Source organism: Microcaecilia unicolor, chromosome 3 (genome assembly GCF_901765095.1).
Source record: "Microcaecilia unicolor chromosome 3, aMicUni1.1, whole genome shotgun sequence".
Lineage (NCBI taxonomy): Eukaryota > Metazoa > Chordata > Amphibia > Gymnophiona > Siphonopidae > Microcaecilia > Microcaecilia unicolor.
The window spans coordinates 223,162,209-223,183,681 of NC_044033.1; the positions used below are offsets into that span (position 1 = coordinate 223,162,209).

General features: G+C 42.2%; 1 protein-coding gene across 1 annotated transcript in view; it reads left to right on the top strand.

The window, feature by feature from the left end:
• LOC115464403 (vomeronasal type-2 receptor 26-like) overlaps nucleotides 1-21,473 on the top strand; it is a 46,288-nt gene that overhangs the window by 3,552 nt on the left and 21,263 nt on the right. The window contains exons 3-4 of the mRNA XM_030194785.1: nucleotides 5,808-6,099; nucleotides 17,659-18,438. Of these exons, the coding sequence (XP_030050645.1) occupies nucleotides 5,808-6,099; nucleotides 17,659-18,438 (1,072 nt within the window). The remainder of the gene's footprint in view (nucleotides 1-5,807; nucleotides 6,100-17,658; nucleotides 18,439-21,473) is intronic.

A 21,473-nucleotide genomic window follows, 5' to 3' on the forward strand; every position in this document is an offset into this window, starting at 1 on the left:
AGAACATGTGAATGGTTTCACTTTATTGTGGATTTTCTTGTGTATTTTGTACATTTTGCATTTGGATGTATTTGTTTGAAAATGGACCAAAAAAATAAAACATTCAAATCACAAAACATTTTTCCAAACAGCATTTTCAAAAGGAAAAGGTAGACTTTTTAAATTTTTTTTTGCAGAAAATGACCTTTCCTGTTCTTATTTTGGACGTTTTACAAAAAACATCCAAATTCAGACTTAGATGTCATATCCAAAAATGCCTCTTGTGTATTTGACTTGCCCAAAGTCACAAGGAACAGCAGTGGGAACTGAACCCATGTTGCCAGGATCAAAGCCCACTGCACTAACCGTTAAACCACTCCTCCACTGTTTTGGATGTCTTGCATTTGGACGTCTTTTGTGTGAAAATGGACCAAATAAAAGGATGTCCAAATCACAAGAAGTCCACAGCATTTTCAAACACAAAAGATAGACCTCTAACTTTTTCGAAAATGGCCTTCTTTCCTGTTCAGAATTTGGACGTTTTTGTAAAACGTCCAAATTCTGATGTAGTCGTTCTATCGAAAATGCCCCTCTTGATCATCTAGGGTCCAACTGATTAAAAGAATAGAAAGCTCCTGTGATCAGATCTGAACCTGCCTTTAACACATATCTGGTCAATAGCAAACCCATGCCGACAGCCTTCTTAGTCTGGCCCCAAACCAGACTGGCACTAAGTTGTTTTGGTTTGGTTTGCAGGAAAGTAGTGATTTCTATTTCTGTCTGAAACTCTCTTTGTAGTTGTCAAGTATATTGTGTTATCCATCATGAAGTTTACTTTTGTTTAAATTTATATACATGACAACCACACTACTTTATTAAAAAAATATGAAGGAATATGTAAAGGAAGAAAAATGCTAAAAAAAAAAAAAAGCCCCACTATCACTGATTATAATTAATTCTTCTCACTAAGACTTCCTTAATAATTAAATTTTTAATGAATGTGAAGTTCCTATAGATTATATTAAGAAAGCAAAAAAAACAACAACAAGAAAAGCCTATATTTAATGCCAAACACACATAGCTGGAGAAGACATCTCTTGAGGCTGAATCTTTGAGGAGCAGGACTCTATAAAGATTTAACAGTGCCTTCACCAGCTGCTGAATCACAGCTAATACTACAGAGGTCTGTGCAACATCAGGATGAGACTTGTGCTGTCTTTCCTCAACCTCCTGTGTGTCTTTCACAGATTTACTGGTCTGCAGTTTGAAAATTCTTAGTCATAATATAACTTTTTCTGCTCATTATTTTAATATCCAAGACCTCTGAAACTTCCTCCTTATACCACAATTGCAGAGCAGGACAAGCAGGAGTTTGTTTCATAGGCAAAGCTGATTCACAACCTGAAAGATGGCCGCAACTCTGGTCCTGATTTTGATTCTTTGCTACATCCAATGGAGGACCACTGAGGGCCAGTATCCACCAATGAAATATAGAAGCGTAAAACCAGGATACCACAAGGATGGAGACATCATGATTGGGGGACTAATTACAATGAGATATTTAATGCTCAGAAAACCACTGTCCTATGCAACTTTTCCCACTTGGAATCAGGATTACATGTAAGTAGCAGAGTGGCTTTTCCTACTTGAGACACACTTATGATTCAATGCCAATTTGATGTGTAGATTAATGAAGGATCTTTAGAAAAGGGAGACCTTCTTGGGATTTTACATTTGCCTATCACTATTCAATGGGATGCTAAGAATTTAGTCATGATCTGTGGGTTTACAGTTATATATTAGGATCTGTCAGAAGATTAGTTACCTTTACCAAATCACACAGAAGTAGATATTCAAAATGATTTAAGCAGCTAACATCTGGTTTAACAAGATTAGTCTTTTTTTTTTTTTAATTTGGGGCTAGCAAACTGATAAATTAGGTCAGATTTCAAGATACCTTGTCTGGGTTATACAGTATGTATTAAAGGAGATGACAACTGAATTCTTCCCAGGGCTTAGCTTAAATTTGGCTGGACAGTAACGATATTCATCCCCTTTAGAACAAATCTAGCTATTTTAGTAGGATAATAAATAGCTGTCTTAAATGTACACAGATAAAATCCATTTACGTTTAGGACTACATATTCATTAATCCTATATATATGGATAGTGTGATTGAAACAAGCAGAAAGGGAAAGGGGTTGGGACTGGATATACTGCTCTTCTGTGGTTACTATCAAAGTGGTTTACTATTATATACAGGTCCTTACTTTGTACCTGGGGCAACAGAGGGTTATATGACTTGCCCAGATTTACAAGGAGCTGCAGTGGGAATTAAACCCAGTTTCCCAGACCTGCACTAATCACTAGGCTCACTTGGAAGCACTAGGCTACTGCTCATCAAAGCAAGAGGATCAGTCATGTGTTTATCTTTATTCAGAGACCACCCTGCTGAATGTCAACCTTACACTGTTCAGGTAGACAGAGGAAAAACTGCTTGGCTGAATTCTTACTTAGCCCAATGTATGAAATGAGCAAAACTAGTGACCTTGAAAATGTCCCTTGGGCTCACCCCTTCTTTTCAACATATTTCTTAGTCCTCTCTTTAGAACCTCAGATCTCTCATGCTATTCATATCTGCTCATGAGTATTGTAGCAGTTTAGATGAATCAGGTCTTATCTTGACCAGGAATCTCAGATTATATTCCTGTATGCTCACGTCACATCTCAGTTGGATTACTATAACACTGAGTATGTCAGCTTCCCACAGTTACTCCTTCAATGTCTTCCATCAGTACAAAATACCATAATCTGACTTCTTTCCCATGCACATAAGTATGATCACATCTTACCACTCCTTTGTCGCTATCACTGGTTTCCAGTCAGTTTTCAAATTCTTGACTCTGGCCCATAGAGCTGCCTATAACTGTATCCCTCTCTATTTGGCTGAATTTATCATCCCACACTCATCTTCCCACCTTTTACATTCATCATATTACTTGTGGCTTTTCATACCTCCACCTTCATTCATACATTTTGTACAACTAGACATGCAACATTTTTTTTTTATTTTACTTTCCGGAATTTAAGTGGAAGTTATTAATATAGGCTACCATTAAGACAGATTATTTTACTGTTAAGCCAGGTTATTGGTTTCTACTGCATAAAATGGGATCTCTGCTCAAACAACTGAAGTTAGCAGTAAAATTACCCATCTTAATGGTAGCCCACATTGGTAACTTCCTACATTAGTACCCATAGTTAGCCAATGAGTGGAGTATGTACTTGCTGAAAAGAGAGAACGTAAAAGACATCTATTTTGAACTATATAGAGAGTAACATTTCATAAGTACATAAGTCTTGCCATACTGGGACAGACCGAAGGTCCATCAAGCCCAGCATCCTGTTTCCAAAACTGGCCAATCCAGGTCACAAGTACCTGGCAAGATCCCAAAAAAGTACAATACATTTTTGCTGCTTATCCTAGAAATAAGCAGTGGATTTTCCCTAAATCTTAATTGTGAAATTGACTGGATGACACTGATCTGAATCAATTAAGGAGAGCCATTGGCTCTTTTGAATATATGACTAATGCTTACTATCTTAGTCAGCTGTCCAGCCCAGAAGCTTAATTGACGCTAAAGATGACATCATGTCCCTATATCTGCATATACGTGCTTTTTGAAACGTTTACTATCTTACTATCTTAGTCAGCTGTCCAGCCCAGAAGCTTAATTGACGCTAAAGATGACATCATGTCCCTATATCTGCATATACGTGCTTTTTGAAACGTTTGGCGGCCATGTTTAAACTGCTGCTTAAAACATAGGTTAGATAAGTTCTCATTTTGATTGTTTGCTTGAGGCATGAATATAGTACTGTGAGTAAAACTGTAAACATCTCATTATGATTCATTCCGATAGGGGACTACCTTGAAACAGCATTACGCGAAACATGGATCTATGTTGGTGATATTGGGTCTCCATCACATAGTAGTGTTGACTGCTGAAAAGTTAAGTACTAAGTCTATATTTAAAGACAGAACAGAAAAGGCTAATAGTAATGAGATAAGTAACTGTTACTATGAAAAAATAAGTAAAATAACTAAAAATTGTAAAAATATGGGACTTATGAGAATTTTGTTACCGCCTCCCTCTCAAATGCTTGGCTCATATTAGCCGTTGTAGAGGTCAGTACGGTTATCTGATGTCCCTATAACAAGTGCCTCTGTTTATTGTTAATGAGGTTATAACTGAAATTGGACATAGGAATGCATTGGCATCTCTAATGCTTAGCGCTCACCCAATTTTAGCACGCGCAAAAAATGTGAGTATGCCTTAGTAAACGGGAGTCTGAGTGAAGAAAGATTTTCTCTGATTCATTTTAAATTTACTACTTTGTAGATTCATTGTGTGCCCCCTAGTCCTAGTATTTTCGGAAAGAGCAAACAAGCGATTCACAACCTATTACTTGTTATCAGATGGAAGTATCTACATATTTCTCTAAAGACTACAATTAATGACTTGTAGATCAAATTTCAGAAGGATTTATGTGATTTCCAACAGCAGGCAACCACATAAATACTCTCTTCGTATAATTTCAATACAACATACAGTTAGTAGGTGTTGAATTTTTGACTGACCAGCCTCATGACATCTATATAACCTGGGGGCGAGGGAAGGACTGAGCCAGGGCAGTAATAATATTTATCCCTATGCTGGACAATTCTATAAACAAAGTGCCAAGATTTAGGTAACAAATATGCATGTAAGTGATTAGTGTATTGGCATATTGACTTGTATGCTCATATATAAATGCCAATATTCTGTTAATTCACTGTTCTATAACTATATGAATATCTTTAATAGTGCATTGTTTAAAGGTAGCACATGAGTGGAGTCTGAGTGGGTCACATGCAGGGCTCACATTTATACGTAGGGATAGATTCAATATATGATGGGTTTTCTATAAGCTGCGTCTAAGGTTAGGTGTGGTTAATAGAATTAGTGCTTATAGCCGGGAATCACGTCTATTTTTAAGCATGGCCATTTACACCAACTGAAATGTGGTGCCAATCATCACACTTAAATTAGGCATACATACCCCTTATTAAATATTTTACGTGTACATTTTTGGAACGCCACAGAACCACCTATGACCCTTCTATTTCCATACCTCCAGTTTAGCATCACATGTTAAATTTAGGCATGGATATTGTGCCTAAATTTATGCATGAACATTTTAATTAAAACCAATTAGCACCACTATTTGCTTGTTAGCATCCCAATTATCCGCATTAATTGGATCATTATTCCGGTAAAATGTGTGTCCAAATTGGATGGATGAATGATTTTTAGCACTTTTTACAGAATTAGGGGGATAACATAAACTTCAGTGCATATCTCCACAATTTAGGTGTGGGCATTTACCCCAGCTCTGTCACTGATGTATGTGCACAAATAGGTAAATTCCCACTTATGCTAGTTTTCTATAAAAGAGGGCAGGCGACTACCAGTAGCCCTCCAACTATGTTCAGGTTCTGTTTTATAGAAGTGCTCCCATAGTGGTGATATTCATCCTGTATACAGATAGTCTGTGCATTTAAGTTTAGGCCTAAAACTATAGGGATAATGACTGGCAGCCTGAGATTAATCTGTATATTCAGTGTCACTGCCTATCCATATAGCAGTACTTAATATATTTATTTTTCAAACTCTGCAGCTGGCTTTTAAAAACACACACTGACCACTGGCTTTGAAAATAGCTCCACAGCTTTCTTTCCATCTTTCAGTGAGTGATTAATTGTCTGATCTTTGTTGTCCTTACAGTTATTATGAAGAAAACTATTTTGACTACCTGGCATTTATTTCTGCAGTGGAGGAGATTAACAATAGCTCAGAGCTCTTACCCAACATCACCCTAGGGTTTCATCTTTATGAATCTTACCTCAATTCATTCTTTGCGTTTGGGGCTGTCATAAATATATTTACTGGTATGGACATCTGGGTTCCTAATTATCGCTGCAAAACATCTGGCACATTGGCCGCTATCATTGAAGGTCTTCAATCAGAGGAATCAAGACAGATGTCCATTATGTTCAGGATGTACCACTATCCACAGGTAAAGGGACTAATCTGTTTTCTTTTACTGTATAATCCATTAGGAAAGAGTGAAGGATGGTGAACCTGTGATGCATCAGTTTGAATTAAAAAGACCATTGGGAGGAGGCAGTGTGGCTAATTGCATTTAAGTCTTCTTTTCAGTGCCTACGTTTGGCTTACCAAGGGGCCCTTTACTAAGCTGCGTTACAAAGAGGGGCATAATCGAACGGGGCGCCCAAGTTTTCCTGTGGGCGTCCTCGCAGGACGTCCCCGCGAAGGGGCAGGGCAACCCGTATTATTGAAACAAGATGGGCAGCCATCTTTCGTTTCGATAATACGGTCAAGGACACCCAAATCTCAACATTTAGGTCAACCTTAGAGATGGCCGTCCCCGGTTTTCGGCGATAATGGAAACCGAGGACACCCATATCAAAAATGACCAAATCCAACTCATTTGGTCATGGGAGGAGCCAGCATTCGTAGTGCACTGGTCCCCCTGACATTCCAGGACACCAACCAGGCACCCTAGGGGGCACTACAGTGGACTAAATGATGCACTAACTGAACGGAAAAAAGCCCTTCCCTTACCGATCCCTTAGTGATTCGGAAAGGAACGAGCATGCATGAAGGAAATCGCATGCAAATGAGCTGCTCACTGTTAGCTCATTTGCACACGATTTCCTTCCTAAGGAGGGGAAGCCAATGCAGGGCAGCCAAGTGTTATGCGTGGCTGCTCTGCGCATGCCAAAGATGGCTTCATACACACAGACATGCTGCGTGTATAATAGCCGTCTACAACTTTAAAAAACTCAAGTCCAGGTGAAAACAGTCATGTGCTCGTCAGGGACGTCTTGGTTTTTTTCTTTTTTTGAGTATGTGTGAAGGTCGTCCCAGTGTTAGGCACCTTAGCTATGCCTCTGTCCCTGTGACGGGCAGTTGAGGACGTCCAAAATGTGGATGTTTCTGTGAGAAGGACATCCATACCTTTGCTATGCCTCTGACACCCCCTTTATTTATTTATTTGGACTTTAGATCACAAGTAGCAGCAGTGGGATTTGGACTGGCCACCTCTGGATTGTAAGGCCAGTGCTCTAACCACTAGGCCACTCCTCCACTCCACTCCCTTGAAATTTGGCTGTCCCAGTGGTGGGGGGGGGCAGTTCAGGACATCCAAAATGTTTGAAAGAAGGACGTCTAGGCCTTCGCTATGCCTCCGCTGACACACACACAACTCCCCCCCCCCCCCCACAGGGACCTGCATACTACTGCGATGGACTTGAGTATGATATTTGAGGCTGGCAAAAAAAGTTTTGAAGTTGTTTTTTTCAGGGTGGGAGGGGGTTAGTCACTACTGGGGGAGTCAGGGGAGGTCATCCCTGATTCCCTCCAGTGGTCATCTGGTTAGTTCGGACACCCTTTTGAGGCTTGGTCGTAAGAAAAAATGGACCAAGTAAAGTCGGACAAATGCTCGTTAGGGACACCCTTCTTTTTTCCATTATCGCTCGAGGATGCCCATCTGTTAGGCACGCCCCAGTCCCACCTTCGCTACGTGCTGATACGCCCCTGGGAACTTTGGTCATCCCCACGACGGGAAGCAGTTGGGGATGCCCAAAATCAGCTTTCAATTATGCCAATTTGGGCGACCCTTAGAGTAGGACGCCCATCTCACGATTTGTGTCAAAAGATGGGTGCCCTTCTCTTTCGAAAATAAGCCTGAAAGTGGCGTTAGCATGCTCTTGCATGGATTTTTCCTGCATGCTAAGGACATTTTTACCACAGCCATAAAAATGGCCAATTTCTAATTTTTGCATTAATGATCATGCATTAATGTTGTCATTAGTGTGCAGTGTTTAGGATTTAAGAACTCACACGTAACTGCTTGCCCTGGGATTTGTAGTATTGAGTGCTGCCATGATTTGGGTTTCTGCCAGGTATTTGTGACCTTGCTTGGCCACTGTTGGAAACATGATGCTGGGCTTGATGGTCTGTCCAAGTATGGCAATATTTATGTACTTTTGCACTTTTACCACAGTCATAAAAATGGCCTTTTTCTAATTTTTGCATTAATGACCATGCGTTGATGGTGTCATTAATGTTTTAAAAATTAGAATTTAAGAACTCACATGCAACTGGCTTGACCACAGTTTGGAAAACAGGATACTGGGCTAGATGGACCATTGATCTGACCCAGTATGGCTACACCCCACTGTAAATTGGATACCTGCCCCAGCTACCTAATAAAATCCACCCCTGACCGCTTCATACCTGACCTCACATCCCACCTAAACTACATGCGTCAACAAGGTCTCTTCCCCAAGGAAAACGGCAACATCCTACTCACCCCAATACCAAAAGACACCAAGAGAAATACAAACAAAATCACCAACTACTGACCAGTAGCATCTATCCCACTGGTAATCAAATAGCAACAGGTAAAAGCATACTCCTCCAATTCGACATGTCCAGTGCATTCGACATGGTAAACCATAATATACTACTAAGACTCCTAGACTATTTCGGGATCAGAGGAAATATATTCAGTTGGAGCAAGGGTTTCCTAACCACTAGAACATATCAAGTGAAATCAAATTCAAACATATCATCACCGTGGAAAGCAGACTGTGGAGTACCTCAAGGATCACCACTGTAGGATCACCACTATAACCGATCTTCTTCAACCTAATGATGACCCCACTAGTCAAGTCCTTATCTGACCAAGGTCTTAACCCTTTCATCTATGCGGACGATGTCACAATATACATTCCTTACAATCATGATACGACAGAAATCACCAACAAAATTAAGCTCGGCTTGAACATTATGGACTCATGGGCAAATGCATTTCAAAACTCAATACAGATAAAACACACTGTCTCATCCTCTCATCCCAAAACAATGTGAACAACCCCATAAATATAAACACCCCAGATTACACCCTCCCCATCTCAGAAAGCCTGAAACTCCTCAGCGTTACAATCGACCGTGACCTAACAAATGCAAATCAACTTATGCATCATAGGCGGTCGGTGGCCCAACTGTTTGGGGAGGCTAAAGGGGGCAGGGTTATGGGTGGAGCCAGGGGCGGAACTTATATCCACAACTGACAACAAACAGAAAAAAAAAAGTAAAAATAAAAGTCACAATTAATACCTTTTATTAAATTTAGATATTAAATATGTATCATATATCAAAAAATAAAGTGGTTGCTCAAAGCATATACTAACCACAATCGCTCAACTGTAAAACACTATGCACAAATTTGTGCAAAAACACACTCAGAACCTTACTGTACCATAACACTAGGCATACCCTAATACACCAATATACCACCCATACGGAAAATGCAGACCGTCAACAATATGAAACAAGGGATCATAATACCACAATTCTCATGTAGAGCCACAAAACACCCTTTTAGGGTGGATAGTGTTCACAATGAGCTCCTTTTATTAACGACCATATGTAGATCCTTCAAGAGGTAGTGTGTCATGATTTAGGCTCTAAAACCCTTTCTGATGTTTTGGTGCCACCTCAGTAAGGCCAACACACAATCTCTCCACTGCAAAACACTATACACAAACTTGTGCAAAAACACACTCATAACCTTACCAAACCATAACAGCACTAATTCCAAGGACAGGAGGAGCACAACCTTATGCGTGGAAAGGCAGAACTGTAATTACACCGGGCTCTAAAACACCAGTACACAACCTAGTGAAACAAAAAAACAAAACAAAATGCCAGCAAATACTACACACTAGCAGAATACTGCATCTTGATCACGCATGAAAAACACATGACACAACAGATATGAAGGCAAAACTGGAAAGTTACCACAAGAAGTCAGACTCGGCATGTAGCAATACTAGAAAAATTGAAACTTACATGCAAAATATCACAGATGCACATTTCCAAAAGCTGATATTTCAATTAATAAATTCAGAATAAAATTCTTCTTTCTACCTTGTTGTCTGCGCATTTTATTTTTGTAGTCAGGCTGGTCCAGTGTCTATTTTCTGTTTTTCCTGTTTTTGCAGTATCCCCTGTCTGTTTGACATTTCTTCTGTCTTGTCCACCATTGATCTTCCATCTGTGTCCCTACTGGTCCCGTCCAGCATCTCCATTCTGTGTGTCCCTGTCCCATCTGCCCTCTTAGTGTCTCTGTCCTCCCATTACATTCAGCATCTTCCCCCTGTGTCTCTCTGTTGCTCTTTCCTGCATTTCATCCTGTTTGTCCCTCCCCACCCTACCCTACCTCATTGTGTCCAGCATTGCCCCTGTGTGTCCCTTTCCCTATGCTTTCTCCATGCCCTGCATCTCTTCCGTTTCCCTGACCTTCCTCTGTCTTTCCTTCCTCCTGCACTCCTACTCTGGGGCCTGAATGCCTTCCAGTATTGCTCTCTCTTGGGTCTCCAATATATCTCCCACTTTCTTCCATTCTGTCAATTCTCACTCTCTTCCCCCCCCCCCCCCCCCCCCCCCCCCATCTACCTTCTTATTCTCAGACGAGGAGGAACGGAGCGGAGGGCTGCTTCCTGCCCTTGGCTGTTTCACACCAGCATCCTGCGCGAGAATAAAGAAAAGCTTGATCGCTGAAGGGTAGCGACACTGCAGCGATTAAGGCAGGCTGCCTCGATCTTCCCAGTGATGCCTCCCGCCCGCGCGGAACAGGAAGTTGCATCAGAAGAGGGCGGGAGGCATCACTGGGAAGATCGAGGCAGCCTGCCTTAATCGCTGCTGCGCTGCAGTGCCGCTACTGACAGCGATCAAGGCAAATTAGCAGCACCATCGATTCGATCGGACGACCAACTACAGATGCCCGCACCTGAAGCCTACTACAGAGCCTGGAGATCGTGAGGGGGGACACACACCGATTGCTGCAGTAAGAGCTGGTAGGCTGGGTTTTAGTTGCTGCAATGCTGCTGGACATTTGGAGCAAGAGGCAGGCGTGGAAGCTCACAACTGGGCTGGGGAGGCTTAGCCTCCCCAAGCCTCTTATACGGGGCGCCTATGTTATGCATCCAGCTTTTCCTACATAAGCACTCAACTATGGAACGCACATCCAAGATGGCTGCGCCCTGCTAGGACGCCCTAGACCTCGCTCCTACGATGCCTAAACGTCGAGGGAAAATCGCGGGCAGAGCTTCCCCGCATTTATCCCCATTACCTGGTCCTTTGGATCGATTCATGAGGCCACGGGAATTTATACAAGAAGGCGGAACGCCTCCGATCGGGAACGCCGGTGAACGGGAGATATTGGCTTTCCCCGGATTGGAAACAACCTTAAGCCCCGCTGCACGCACTCCTCCTCCTCAACCGCTTGGCGCCAGTTCCTTCCTCTTTGACCCGACGGGGTCTCCCTCGGAAGGAGTAGGGGACCCGAAAGAACCTCGGGGAGAAGCGTCTCTACCATTGGGGGAAGGAATGGAGGGAAGTTTGCCCATATCATCACCACTTATTGAGGAGAGAGAAACTGAGGGTCGAAGTGCAGCAGATTTACATTCTTCAGTAAGGTTTGAACTTCCTAAAGAGTTAGTAGCCAAGCCAAAGAATGTGACTTTAGACACTCTGTGGGATTTAATGTCCAACCTGGGACAATGTTTTCTTAAGCAAACTGAAGAGTTTTTGCCTAGAGTAAAGACTATTGAAAGTGACCTGAAAAAAAAAGAGGAAGAGTTTAAAGTTTTAAATGAAAAAATGGAAAAAATTGACCAAAGGGTTATGAAGATGGAAACGTTACAAACTTTGATGGTAAAAGATGTAACTAATCTCAGGCGTAAATCAGAGGCTTTTGACAATTATACTAAAAATCATAACCTGAGATTCGTTAACTTCCCTAGGATTCCAAATGTTTTTCCTCTTGATATGTTGAAACGTTATTTTCGTGAAAATTTGAATGTTCAGGAAAAGGACTTTCCACCCTTTTCCCAAGTTTATTATGTCCCAGAAAGGAACTTGAATCAAGAGACTGAAAAACCTATTGACGTTTCTCTTTTGCTTGAGACTTCTGACTCTGAATTGGTCACAGCCGCTACTTTGGTAGCGACTGTCGCCCTACTACCTGATAAGAATTGGATCTTCCGCCTTTTTTTCCGTAATAAAGAGAACCCTTTTTTGGGTCTCAAAATATTGTTATTTCCTGATGTCTCCAAGGAGACACGTCGACGGAGGAAACAATTCTTACTCCTTAAGCCAGAAATTCTGCACTTGGGGGGTGTCTTCTTTTTAAGGTACCCCTGCAAGTGCATAGTAAGGCTGGGGGGGAAGAAATATGTATTTACTGAACCTGAACATCTGTCAGCATTAGTAGCCTCAGTTAAAATGGAGAATGCTTTAAAGAATAATGTATAATTTCTTAGCAGAGAAGGATTTACCTAGCAACTTTTTTCCTATATTATTTCTCCCCTTAGATTACCTGAAATCTTGGATCTCCCATTATGGACTTGAGTGTCGTATAAATTTGAAAGTGTATAGATTTATATGCTTGTTTTTGAGAGTATTTTCCTTTTATAATAGTTCCTAGTTACAGTGGGGGAAATAAGTATTTGATCCCTTGCTGATTTTGTAAGTGTGCCCACTGACAAAGACATGAGCAGCCCATAATTGAAGGGTAGGTTATTGGTAACAGTGAGAGATAGCACATCACAAATTAAATCCGGAAAATCACATTGTGGAAAGTATATGAATTTATTTGCATTCTGCAGAGGGAAATAAGTATTTGATCCCCCACCAACCAGTAAGAGATCTGGCCCCTACAGATCAGGTAGATGCTCCAAATCAACTCGTTACCTGCATGACAGACAGCTGTCGGCAATGGTCACCTGTATGAAAGACACCTGTCCACAGACTCAGTGAATCAGTCAGACTCTAACCTCTACAAAATGGCCAAGAGCAAGGAGCTGTCTAAGGATGTCAGGGACAAGATCATACACCTGCACAAGGCTGGAATGGGCTACAAAACCATCAGTAAGACGCTGGGCGAGAAGGAGACAACTGTTGGTGCCATAGTAAGAAAATGGAAGAAGTACAAAATGACTGTCAATCGACAAAGATCTGGGGCTCCACGCAAAATCTCACCTCGTGGGGTATCCTTGATCATGAGGAAGGTTAGAAATCAGCCTACAACTACAAGGGGGGAACTTGTCAATGATCTCAAGGCAGCTGGGACCACTGTCACCACGAAAACCATTGGTAACACATTACGACATAACGGATTGCAATCCTGCAGTGCCCGCAAGGTCCCCCTGCTCCGGAAGGCACATGTGACGGCCCGTCTGAAGTTTGCCAGTGAACACCTGGATGATGCCGAGAGTGATTGGGAGAAGGTGCTGTGGTCAGATGAGACAAAAATTGAGCTCTTTGGCATGAACTCAACTCGCCGTGTTTGGAGGAAGAGAAATGCTGCCTATGACCCAAAGAACACCGTCCCCACTGTCAAGCATGGAGGTGGAAATGTTATGTTTTGGGGGTGTTTCTCTGCTAAGGGCACAGGACTACTTCACCGCATCAATGGGAGAATGGATGGGGCCATGTACCGTACAATTCTGAGTGACAACCTCCTTCCCTCCGCCAGGGCCTTAAAAATGGGTCGTGGCTGGGTCTTCCAGCACGACAATGACCCAAAACATACAGCCAAGGCAACAAAGGAGTGGCTCAGGAAGAAGCACATTAGGGTCATGGAGTGGCCTAGCCAGTCACCAGACCTTAATCCCATTGAAAACTTATGGAGGGAGCTGAAGCTGCGAGTTGCCAAGCGACAGCCCAGAACTCTTAATGATTTAGAGATGATCTGCAAAGAGGAGTGGACCAAAATTCCTCCTGACATGTGTGCAAACCTCATCATCAACTACAGAAGACGTCTGACCGCTGTGCTTGCCAACAAGGGTTTTGCCACCAAGTATTAGGTCTTGTTTGCCAGAGGGATCAAATACTTATTTCCCTCTGCAGAATGCAAATAAATTCATATACTTTCCACAATGTGATTTTCCGGATTTAATTTGTGATGTGCTATCTCTCACTGTTACTAATAACCTACCCTTCAATTATGGGCTGCTCATGTCTTTGTCAGTGGGCACACTTACAAAATCAGCAAGGGATCAAATACTTATTTCCCCCACTGTATATGACACTTTCCTAAGCAAGATGTTTCTTGTAAATATTGTTTAAATGAAAAAAAAAACAAACAAACAAAAAAAAACCTATGGAACGCACTACCAAAAGCTGTGAAAACAACCTATAACCACCTAAACTTCCAGAAATCACTAAAAACCTATTTGTTCAAAAAGGCATACCCTACCAACCCTACTTAAATACCTGAACCCTGCAACACTACGAAACCAAAGAACGTAATGGATATAACTTAACTTTTCCTCTATACAATTCCCTAATATGTTTATTCCACATGAACCTTATTCTACCATAACATCACTGTATAACTGTTTATACCGGAATTGGCGAATGCCTTTACTGTACTATGTAAGTCACATTGAGCCTGCAAATAGGTGGGAAAATGTGGGATACAAATGCAATAAATAAATAAATTATGCTATTCCTGTGCTCATCAATAAGGAGGGAATTCAAAAAAATAGCACTAAAAATTTGGGGCTGATAAAAGTGAGAACTATGCACAGACAGTGGATAGAGCAGTCTCTCAGATTCTCAAACCAGCCAAGACAAGGATGCTTAGACGTACCCGGGATACAGGACCCCACACCGGGGCAAGCTGGAACAGGCATCCACCTCAATGACTGATATCAGAAGGCAGTGGATAAAGCAGTCTCACAGGTTCTCCCTAATTTACAGGTCCTTTTACCAAGTTGTGGTAAAAAAGGCACAGCACTAGAGGCGGGCCCCAAGTAAAAAAGGCTGAAGATAGCCATGGCCATGCATTAAGATTGCTCTTACTGTCTGGCCATGCAAGGGAGAGCATTTCCAGCAGTAATTGGGTAACATGTGCTAAACAATACTGCCTTATTTTCCCCAGCGTGGGAAATGGGATGCACTGGGGCTGGAGTTATCGCCGCTGCTAGTGTTGGGTCAGTAGTGGCTCCAGATTTGCATGGGGTAAGCCCATGGTGGGCTTACTGGCTCTTTGTAAAAGGGCCCCTTAGGTTCCTAAAATTTTAACCTAGTTTTAGTGAAATGTGAAGGGGCATAATCGAAAGGGACGTCCAAGTTTTGTTGAGGACGTACTCGCAAAACACCCCGATTGAGGGGCGGGGAAACCCATATTATTGAAACAAGATGGACGTCCATATTTTGTTTCGATAATACAGTCAGGGACATTCAAATCTTGAAATTTAGGTTGTCCCTAGGGATGGTCGTCCCTAGAGTTCGTCGTTTCTGATTTTTGGCGATAATGGAAACCAAGGACGTCCATCTCAGAAACGACCAAATGCAAGCCCTTTGGTCGTGGGAGGAGCCAGCATTTGTAGTGCACTGGTCCGACTTCAGAAATTGCTCCCAGGTGCATAGCTCCCTTACCTTGTGTGCTGAGCCCCCCAATCCCCCCCCAAAACCCACTACCCACAACTATACACCACTACCATAGCCCTTACGGGTGAAGGGGGGCACATAGATATGGGTATAGTGGGTTTCTGGTTTCTGGCTCTCTGTTTCCTTCACAAACGTAACGGGTATGGGGGATGGACCTGGGTCTGCCTGTCTGAAATGCACTGCACCCACTAAAACTGCTCCAGGGACCTACATACTGCTGTCATGACCTGAGTATGACATTTGAGGCTGGCATAGAGGCTGGCAAAAAATATTTTTAAAGATATTTTTTGAGGTTGAGAGGTAGTTAGTGACCACTTGGGGAGTAAGGGGAGGTCATTCCCGATTCTCTCCAGTGGTCATCTGGTCATATTGGGCACATTTTTGTGCCTTGGTCATAAGAAAAACATGACCAGGTAAAGTCGTCCAAATGCTCGTCAGGGACACCCTTTTTTTTCCATTATGGGTTGAGGACATCCATGTGTTAGGTACGCCCAAGTCCCGCCTTCGCTACGCCTCCAATACACTCCCTTGAACTTTGGATGTCCCTGCGACGGAGTGCAGTTGGGGACGTCCAAAATCAGCTTTTGATTATATCAATTTGGACAACCATGTGAGAAGGACGCCCATCTTCCAATTTGTGTCGAAAGATGGGCATCTTTCTCTTTCAAAAACGAGCCTGATTAATGTTCAATTTCATATTCCGTTGACATTGTAAGTAGTATACTATCACGCTTATTTTCGAAACAGAAGGACGCCCATCTTTCAACACAAATCGGGAGATGGGCGTCCTTCTCGCAAGGCCGCCCAAATCGGCATAATCGAAAGCCGATTTTTTGACACCCTCAACAGCTTTCTGTCGCGGGGACGACCAAAGTTCCCAGGGGTGTGTCAGCAGGGTAGCGAAGGCGGGACTGGGGCTTGATTAGGAGATGGGCGTCCTCGGCCGATAATGGAAAAAAGAAGGGCGTCCCTGACAAGCCCTTGGCCAACTTTACTTGGTCCATTTTTTTTCATGACCAAGCCTCAAAAAAGTGCCTGAACTGACCAGATGACCACCGGAGGGAATCGGGAATGACCTCCCCTTACTCCCCCAGTGATCACTAACCCCCTCCCACCATAAAAATCAAGTTTAAAAATACTTTTTTGCCAGCCTCAAATGCCATACTGCATCGCAGAAGTATACAGGTCTCTGGAGCAGTTGTAGTGGGTGCAGTGTACTTCAGGCAGGCGGACCTGGGGGGGGGGGTTGGGGGGCTCAGCACCCAAGGTAAGGGAGCTATGCACCTGGGAGCTATTTCTGAAGTCCATTGCAATGCCCCCTAGGGTGTCTGGTTGGTGTCCTGGCATGTCAGGGGGACCAATGTACTACAAATGCTGGCTCCTCCAACGACCAAAGGGCTTGGATTTGGACGTTTTTGAGATGGACGTCTTTGGTTTCCATTATCGCCGAAAACTGAGGTCGCCCATCTCTAAGGTCGCCCATCTCTAAGGTCGCCCCAAATGTTGAGATTTGGGCGTCCCCGACCGTATTATCGAAACAAAAGATGGACGCCCATCTTGTTTCGATAATATGGGTTTCCCTGCCCCTTCGTGGAGCCATCCTTACAGATGGGTGCCCTTAGAGATGGTCGTTCCCATTCGATTATGCCCCTCCACGCCATACTTTGTTATTTGAATATTTTTACTGCTGTAATTGTCTATTGCTCATGTTTGATTTCTTTCTTTCTTTCTTTCTTTTTTTCTTTTTTTCTTTCTTTCTTTCTTTCTTTGTTACATTTGTATACCACATTTTCCCACCTATTTGCAGGCTCAATGTGGCTTACAATTTTTCCGTCATGACTTATGTCATTTCAGAATACATATACAATTGGTAATATATATAGAACATGAGTGTTAAATGACAGTCGAATAAAAAGGAAAAAATATACAAATGGTATCACATATTGAACATGGATTGCATATTAAAATTGAACAGTACGATGTATTCTTACTGTACACAGTCTTGAGTGAATTCTTTCAAAAAGGGAGAAAATAAATCCTAATAAATAAATATTATTAATTTATTATTATTATTTTTTTACAGATCAGTTTCATCTCACAGAGTCTTTTAATGAGTGACACATTTAAGTTTCCTTTTTTCTACCGAACTGTCCCCAGTGAACTGCACCTCTGTGCTGGGATTGTCAGGTTATTGAAGCATTTTGGTTGGACCTGGGTTGGTATCATTGCATCGGATGATGAAAACAGCTTGAGAATGATTCAGATCCTGAGAGAAGGGATTGAGCAAAATGGTGGCTGCATTGCATTCATAGAAATCTTCAGTCAGAGCAATTTAAGGACAATGGAGAACATATTTAAAATAGTAATGTACATGCCATCAATTAAAGTGATCATTCTCTGTACTAATGAAGAAAATATATTATATCTACCCCTTCTTGTTTTAAACCCTGGGAAGATATGGATCACCAAAACTGAACTGAATTTTCCCTTGGGAGCTAAAGCAAAACTTAACAAAACGCACACCATCTTATCATTTGCAATTGTAAAGAAGAAGATACCAAGCTTTATAGAATTTATCCAGGAGGTGAACTTTACCCTGCTTCCAAGTGATCATCGCACTAAGATGTGGTGGACAGGCCTATGTGACAGTCAGTGTCTGAACGACATAAAAAGATCCTGCAGTTCTGATGTAAAATTGTCAATTGTCCGACCCTGTAACACCAACTACACTGGGAAGAGCAATAGTGTATATAACGCTGTGTACGCCCTGGCACACGCACTGCATGACATGCTCATGTCTGGCTCTATTAACACCACATGGAGTAGAGAAATGTGGAAATTATCTGATTATTTGCCATGGAAGGTAACATTATTTGTTATGTTGTGTTGTCCAGAAGAAAAAGAAAGTGAGACAAAGCAAAATGTGAAAGGGAAGACTTTGAGGAAAAGGAGGCCGAGTGCACTGGAGACTATTTTCCCAGAGAGAAACTAAATCTCCACAATCTCAGAGGGGTTCAGGGTAGAGCGTGGCTGTGGATTTGGATTATGTGTTTAATTATAGAATAAGGGGGCTCCATGCCTAAATTTAGGCACTGGCATTTGCACCTCATATGATATGGGGAAATGTTTAAGCTGACCCGGGCACAGGAGGGGGGCAGGAGAGAGATATGCTGGACAATTGGGGGGAGGGGGAGGGAGAGTAAAGAATAGGGACAGGCTCCAAGTCTGTTTCAGGGACAAAAAGTTTGGATTTTTCCTGACCTCTCTAGGGCTACCAAAGAGAGACAAAAGATGTTTGTGACAATGTGCCAGGAGGCTTTTGAACTTAGGGGCCTGTAGTAGTTTGGGCGCGTGTATTAGACGTGCACTGGACCATTTCTCCACCATGTCTGGAAAAAAAAGAAGGGGTTTGGGCCGGGAAATGGATGTGTGGCAAAATTGAAACCAGAGTGTGTCTATTTACGCTGGCTGAGCCCTTAATGCCACCCATTGACTTAGCAGCAAGGGCTCATCCATTACCCACGTGGTAACCACCCAGCATGCGCCAACTGCTGATCCCTTCCAGGAGTGCCCCCTCAGTGGAAAAGAGAAAATTATTTTCTACCGTGGGTTTTTGGCATGCACCAAATGCGGAATTAATGCCAGGCGTACGGGCTAGACAGGTGGTAATGTCGATTTGACATGCGTTGCATGTGTAGGCCCTTACGTGCCCATAGCGCAGTGTTTCAATTTTGATTTCCTTGTAAATGTTTGTGAAATATGATAATGTACAATATTTTTTTCATCCCTCAGCAGCTTAGATAATTTCTGAATGTTAAAAAATTTGCTTCTGAGGGAGTAGCTCCAGTACCTGCGGCCTCTGCTGTATAAGGCTGGAAGAGATTATGGTCTGTTAAGTTTGACTGCGAAACCTGCTTACAGTTGGTTTTGGTTTATTTATTTGTTTTCCTTATTTAGCTCCCTGCTTATTACATTCTCTGTACCCCCCCCCCCCCCCATTATTTATGCGCTAAATTTATGTAGAAAACATGTACCCCCTAGTGGCTGGTGGTATGCTAATGCGTTGATGTGCAACTTAGTAAACCGGGGGGAGGGAGGGTATTGTTTTTGTTTATAATATTATATACTTTTTCCTTTTTTATATATTTCTAAAATGTTTTTCTTCACTATATTTCTTGCGCAAGAGTTGCCTTGTAATTATTTTGAAAATGAATAAATATACAAATAATAGAATCATGCTAAGTGTGTCACATTATCGGCACTGATTTTTAGGTGCTCCTTATAGAATTTACCCCAGTGTGGATAGGTATGACAAGAGACTCTAAATTATAAAGAGAAACAAGGTGCTGGATAACATGAAAAATACAATATTCCTGAAATTGGAACTAAAGTTAACTTTAAATCTGTCAAGAAATATAATCAAATGTGGCAGTCCAGTATGAATATTAGAAATCATAGAAAGAGGCAAATGAAAGAAAATGTAGCAATAGGTTACTGAATCAAAACCACCAGGTTCATTTACATTCGCCTTTTCTTATCTGTTGGTAGAAAGGAACTAGTTATGAAAAAAAGTTAACTAAGCTGTTGACATATTTATTTATTTATTGAATTTGTATTCCACATTTTCCCACCTATTTGCAGGCTCAATGTGGCTTACATAGAGGGGCATAATCGAATGCAAACGCCCATGTGTAAAAACGTCCATCACCGAGAACAGGTCTGTGAAGGGGTGGGCCAAACCATATTTTTGAAAAAGATGGACGTTTATCTTTAGTTTTGAAAATATGGTTTGTGCCGGCCAAATGCATTGGATGTGGGTGTTTTTGTTTTTCAGCGATAATCGAAACTGCTGCCGGCCATCTCAAAAACAGACCAAATCCAAGGCATTTGGTTGTGGGAGGGACCAGCATTCGTAGTGCATTAGTCCCCCTGAGATGCCTCTATGCCAGCCTCAAATATCATACCTAGCTCCATGACAGAAAAAAAAACATGCAAGTGCAGTCAGGGACCTCCAAATTAAAATGATAGTAATAGGGGGATTTGAACCAAACATCTTCTGAATACAAAACCTGTGCGCTAACCACTGCACCACTTATTCAGTTGTTTAAACACCCTTCCCTTTCTATTAAGTCCCTCCAAGTTTCTGTCTGTCAATCACAGCTCATTTAGCTGACATTGGTGTTAGCTAAACAGCTGTGATTGGCTGACAGAAACTTGGAGGGAATTAATGGAAAGGGAAGGGTGTCTAAACAACTGAATAGGTGGTGCAGTGGTCAGAGCACAGGTCTTGTAATCAGAAGGGGCTGGTTTAAATCCCCCTATTGTTTTAATTTGGAGGTCCCTGACTGCACTTGCATGTTTTGTTTTTCTTCCGATTTTTGCTCTCTGCATGGGTCCCGCGCAGCACCAACTAAACTAAAATTGCTCCGGGGACCTGCATACTGCTGTCATGGAGCTAGGTATGATATTTGAGGCTGGAAAAAATATTTAAACATTTTGTTTTTTAGGGTGGGGGGGGATTAGTGACCACTGGGGGAGACAGGGGAGATCATTCCCGATTCACTCCGGTGGTCATTTAGGGCACTTTTTTGGGACCTGTTTGTGATAAAACAGGGTCTAGAAAAAGTGACTTAAATTCTCGCTAAAAACGCCTTTCTTTTTTCCATTATCGGCCGATAACCACGCCCCAGTCCCGCCATCACCATGCCTCTGACACGCCCCCATCAACTTTATTCGTTTCTGCGACGGAGTGCAGTTGAAGACGCCCAAAATCGGCTTTCGATTATACCGATTTGGGCACTTTTGCGAGAAAAACACCCATCTCCCAATTTAGGTCGAAATATGGGTGTTTTTCTCTTTCGAAAATAAGCTGGATTGTAGAAGATTTGTGTATGATAG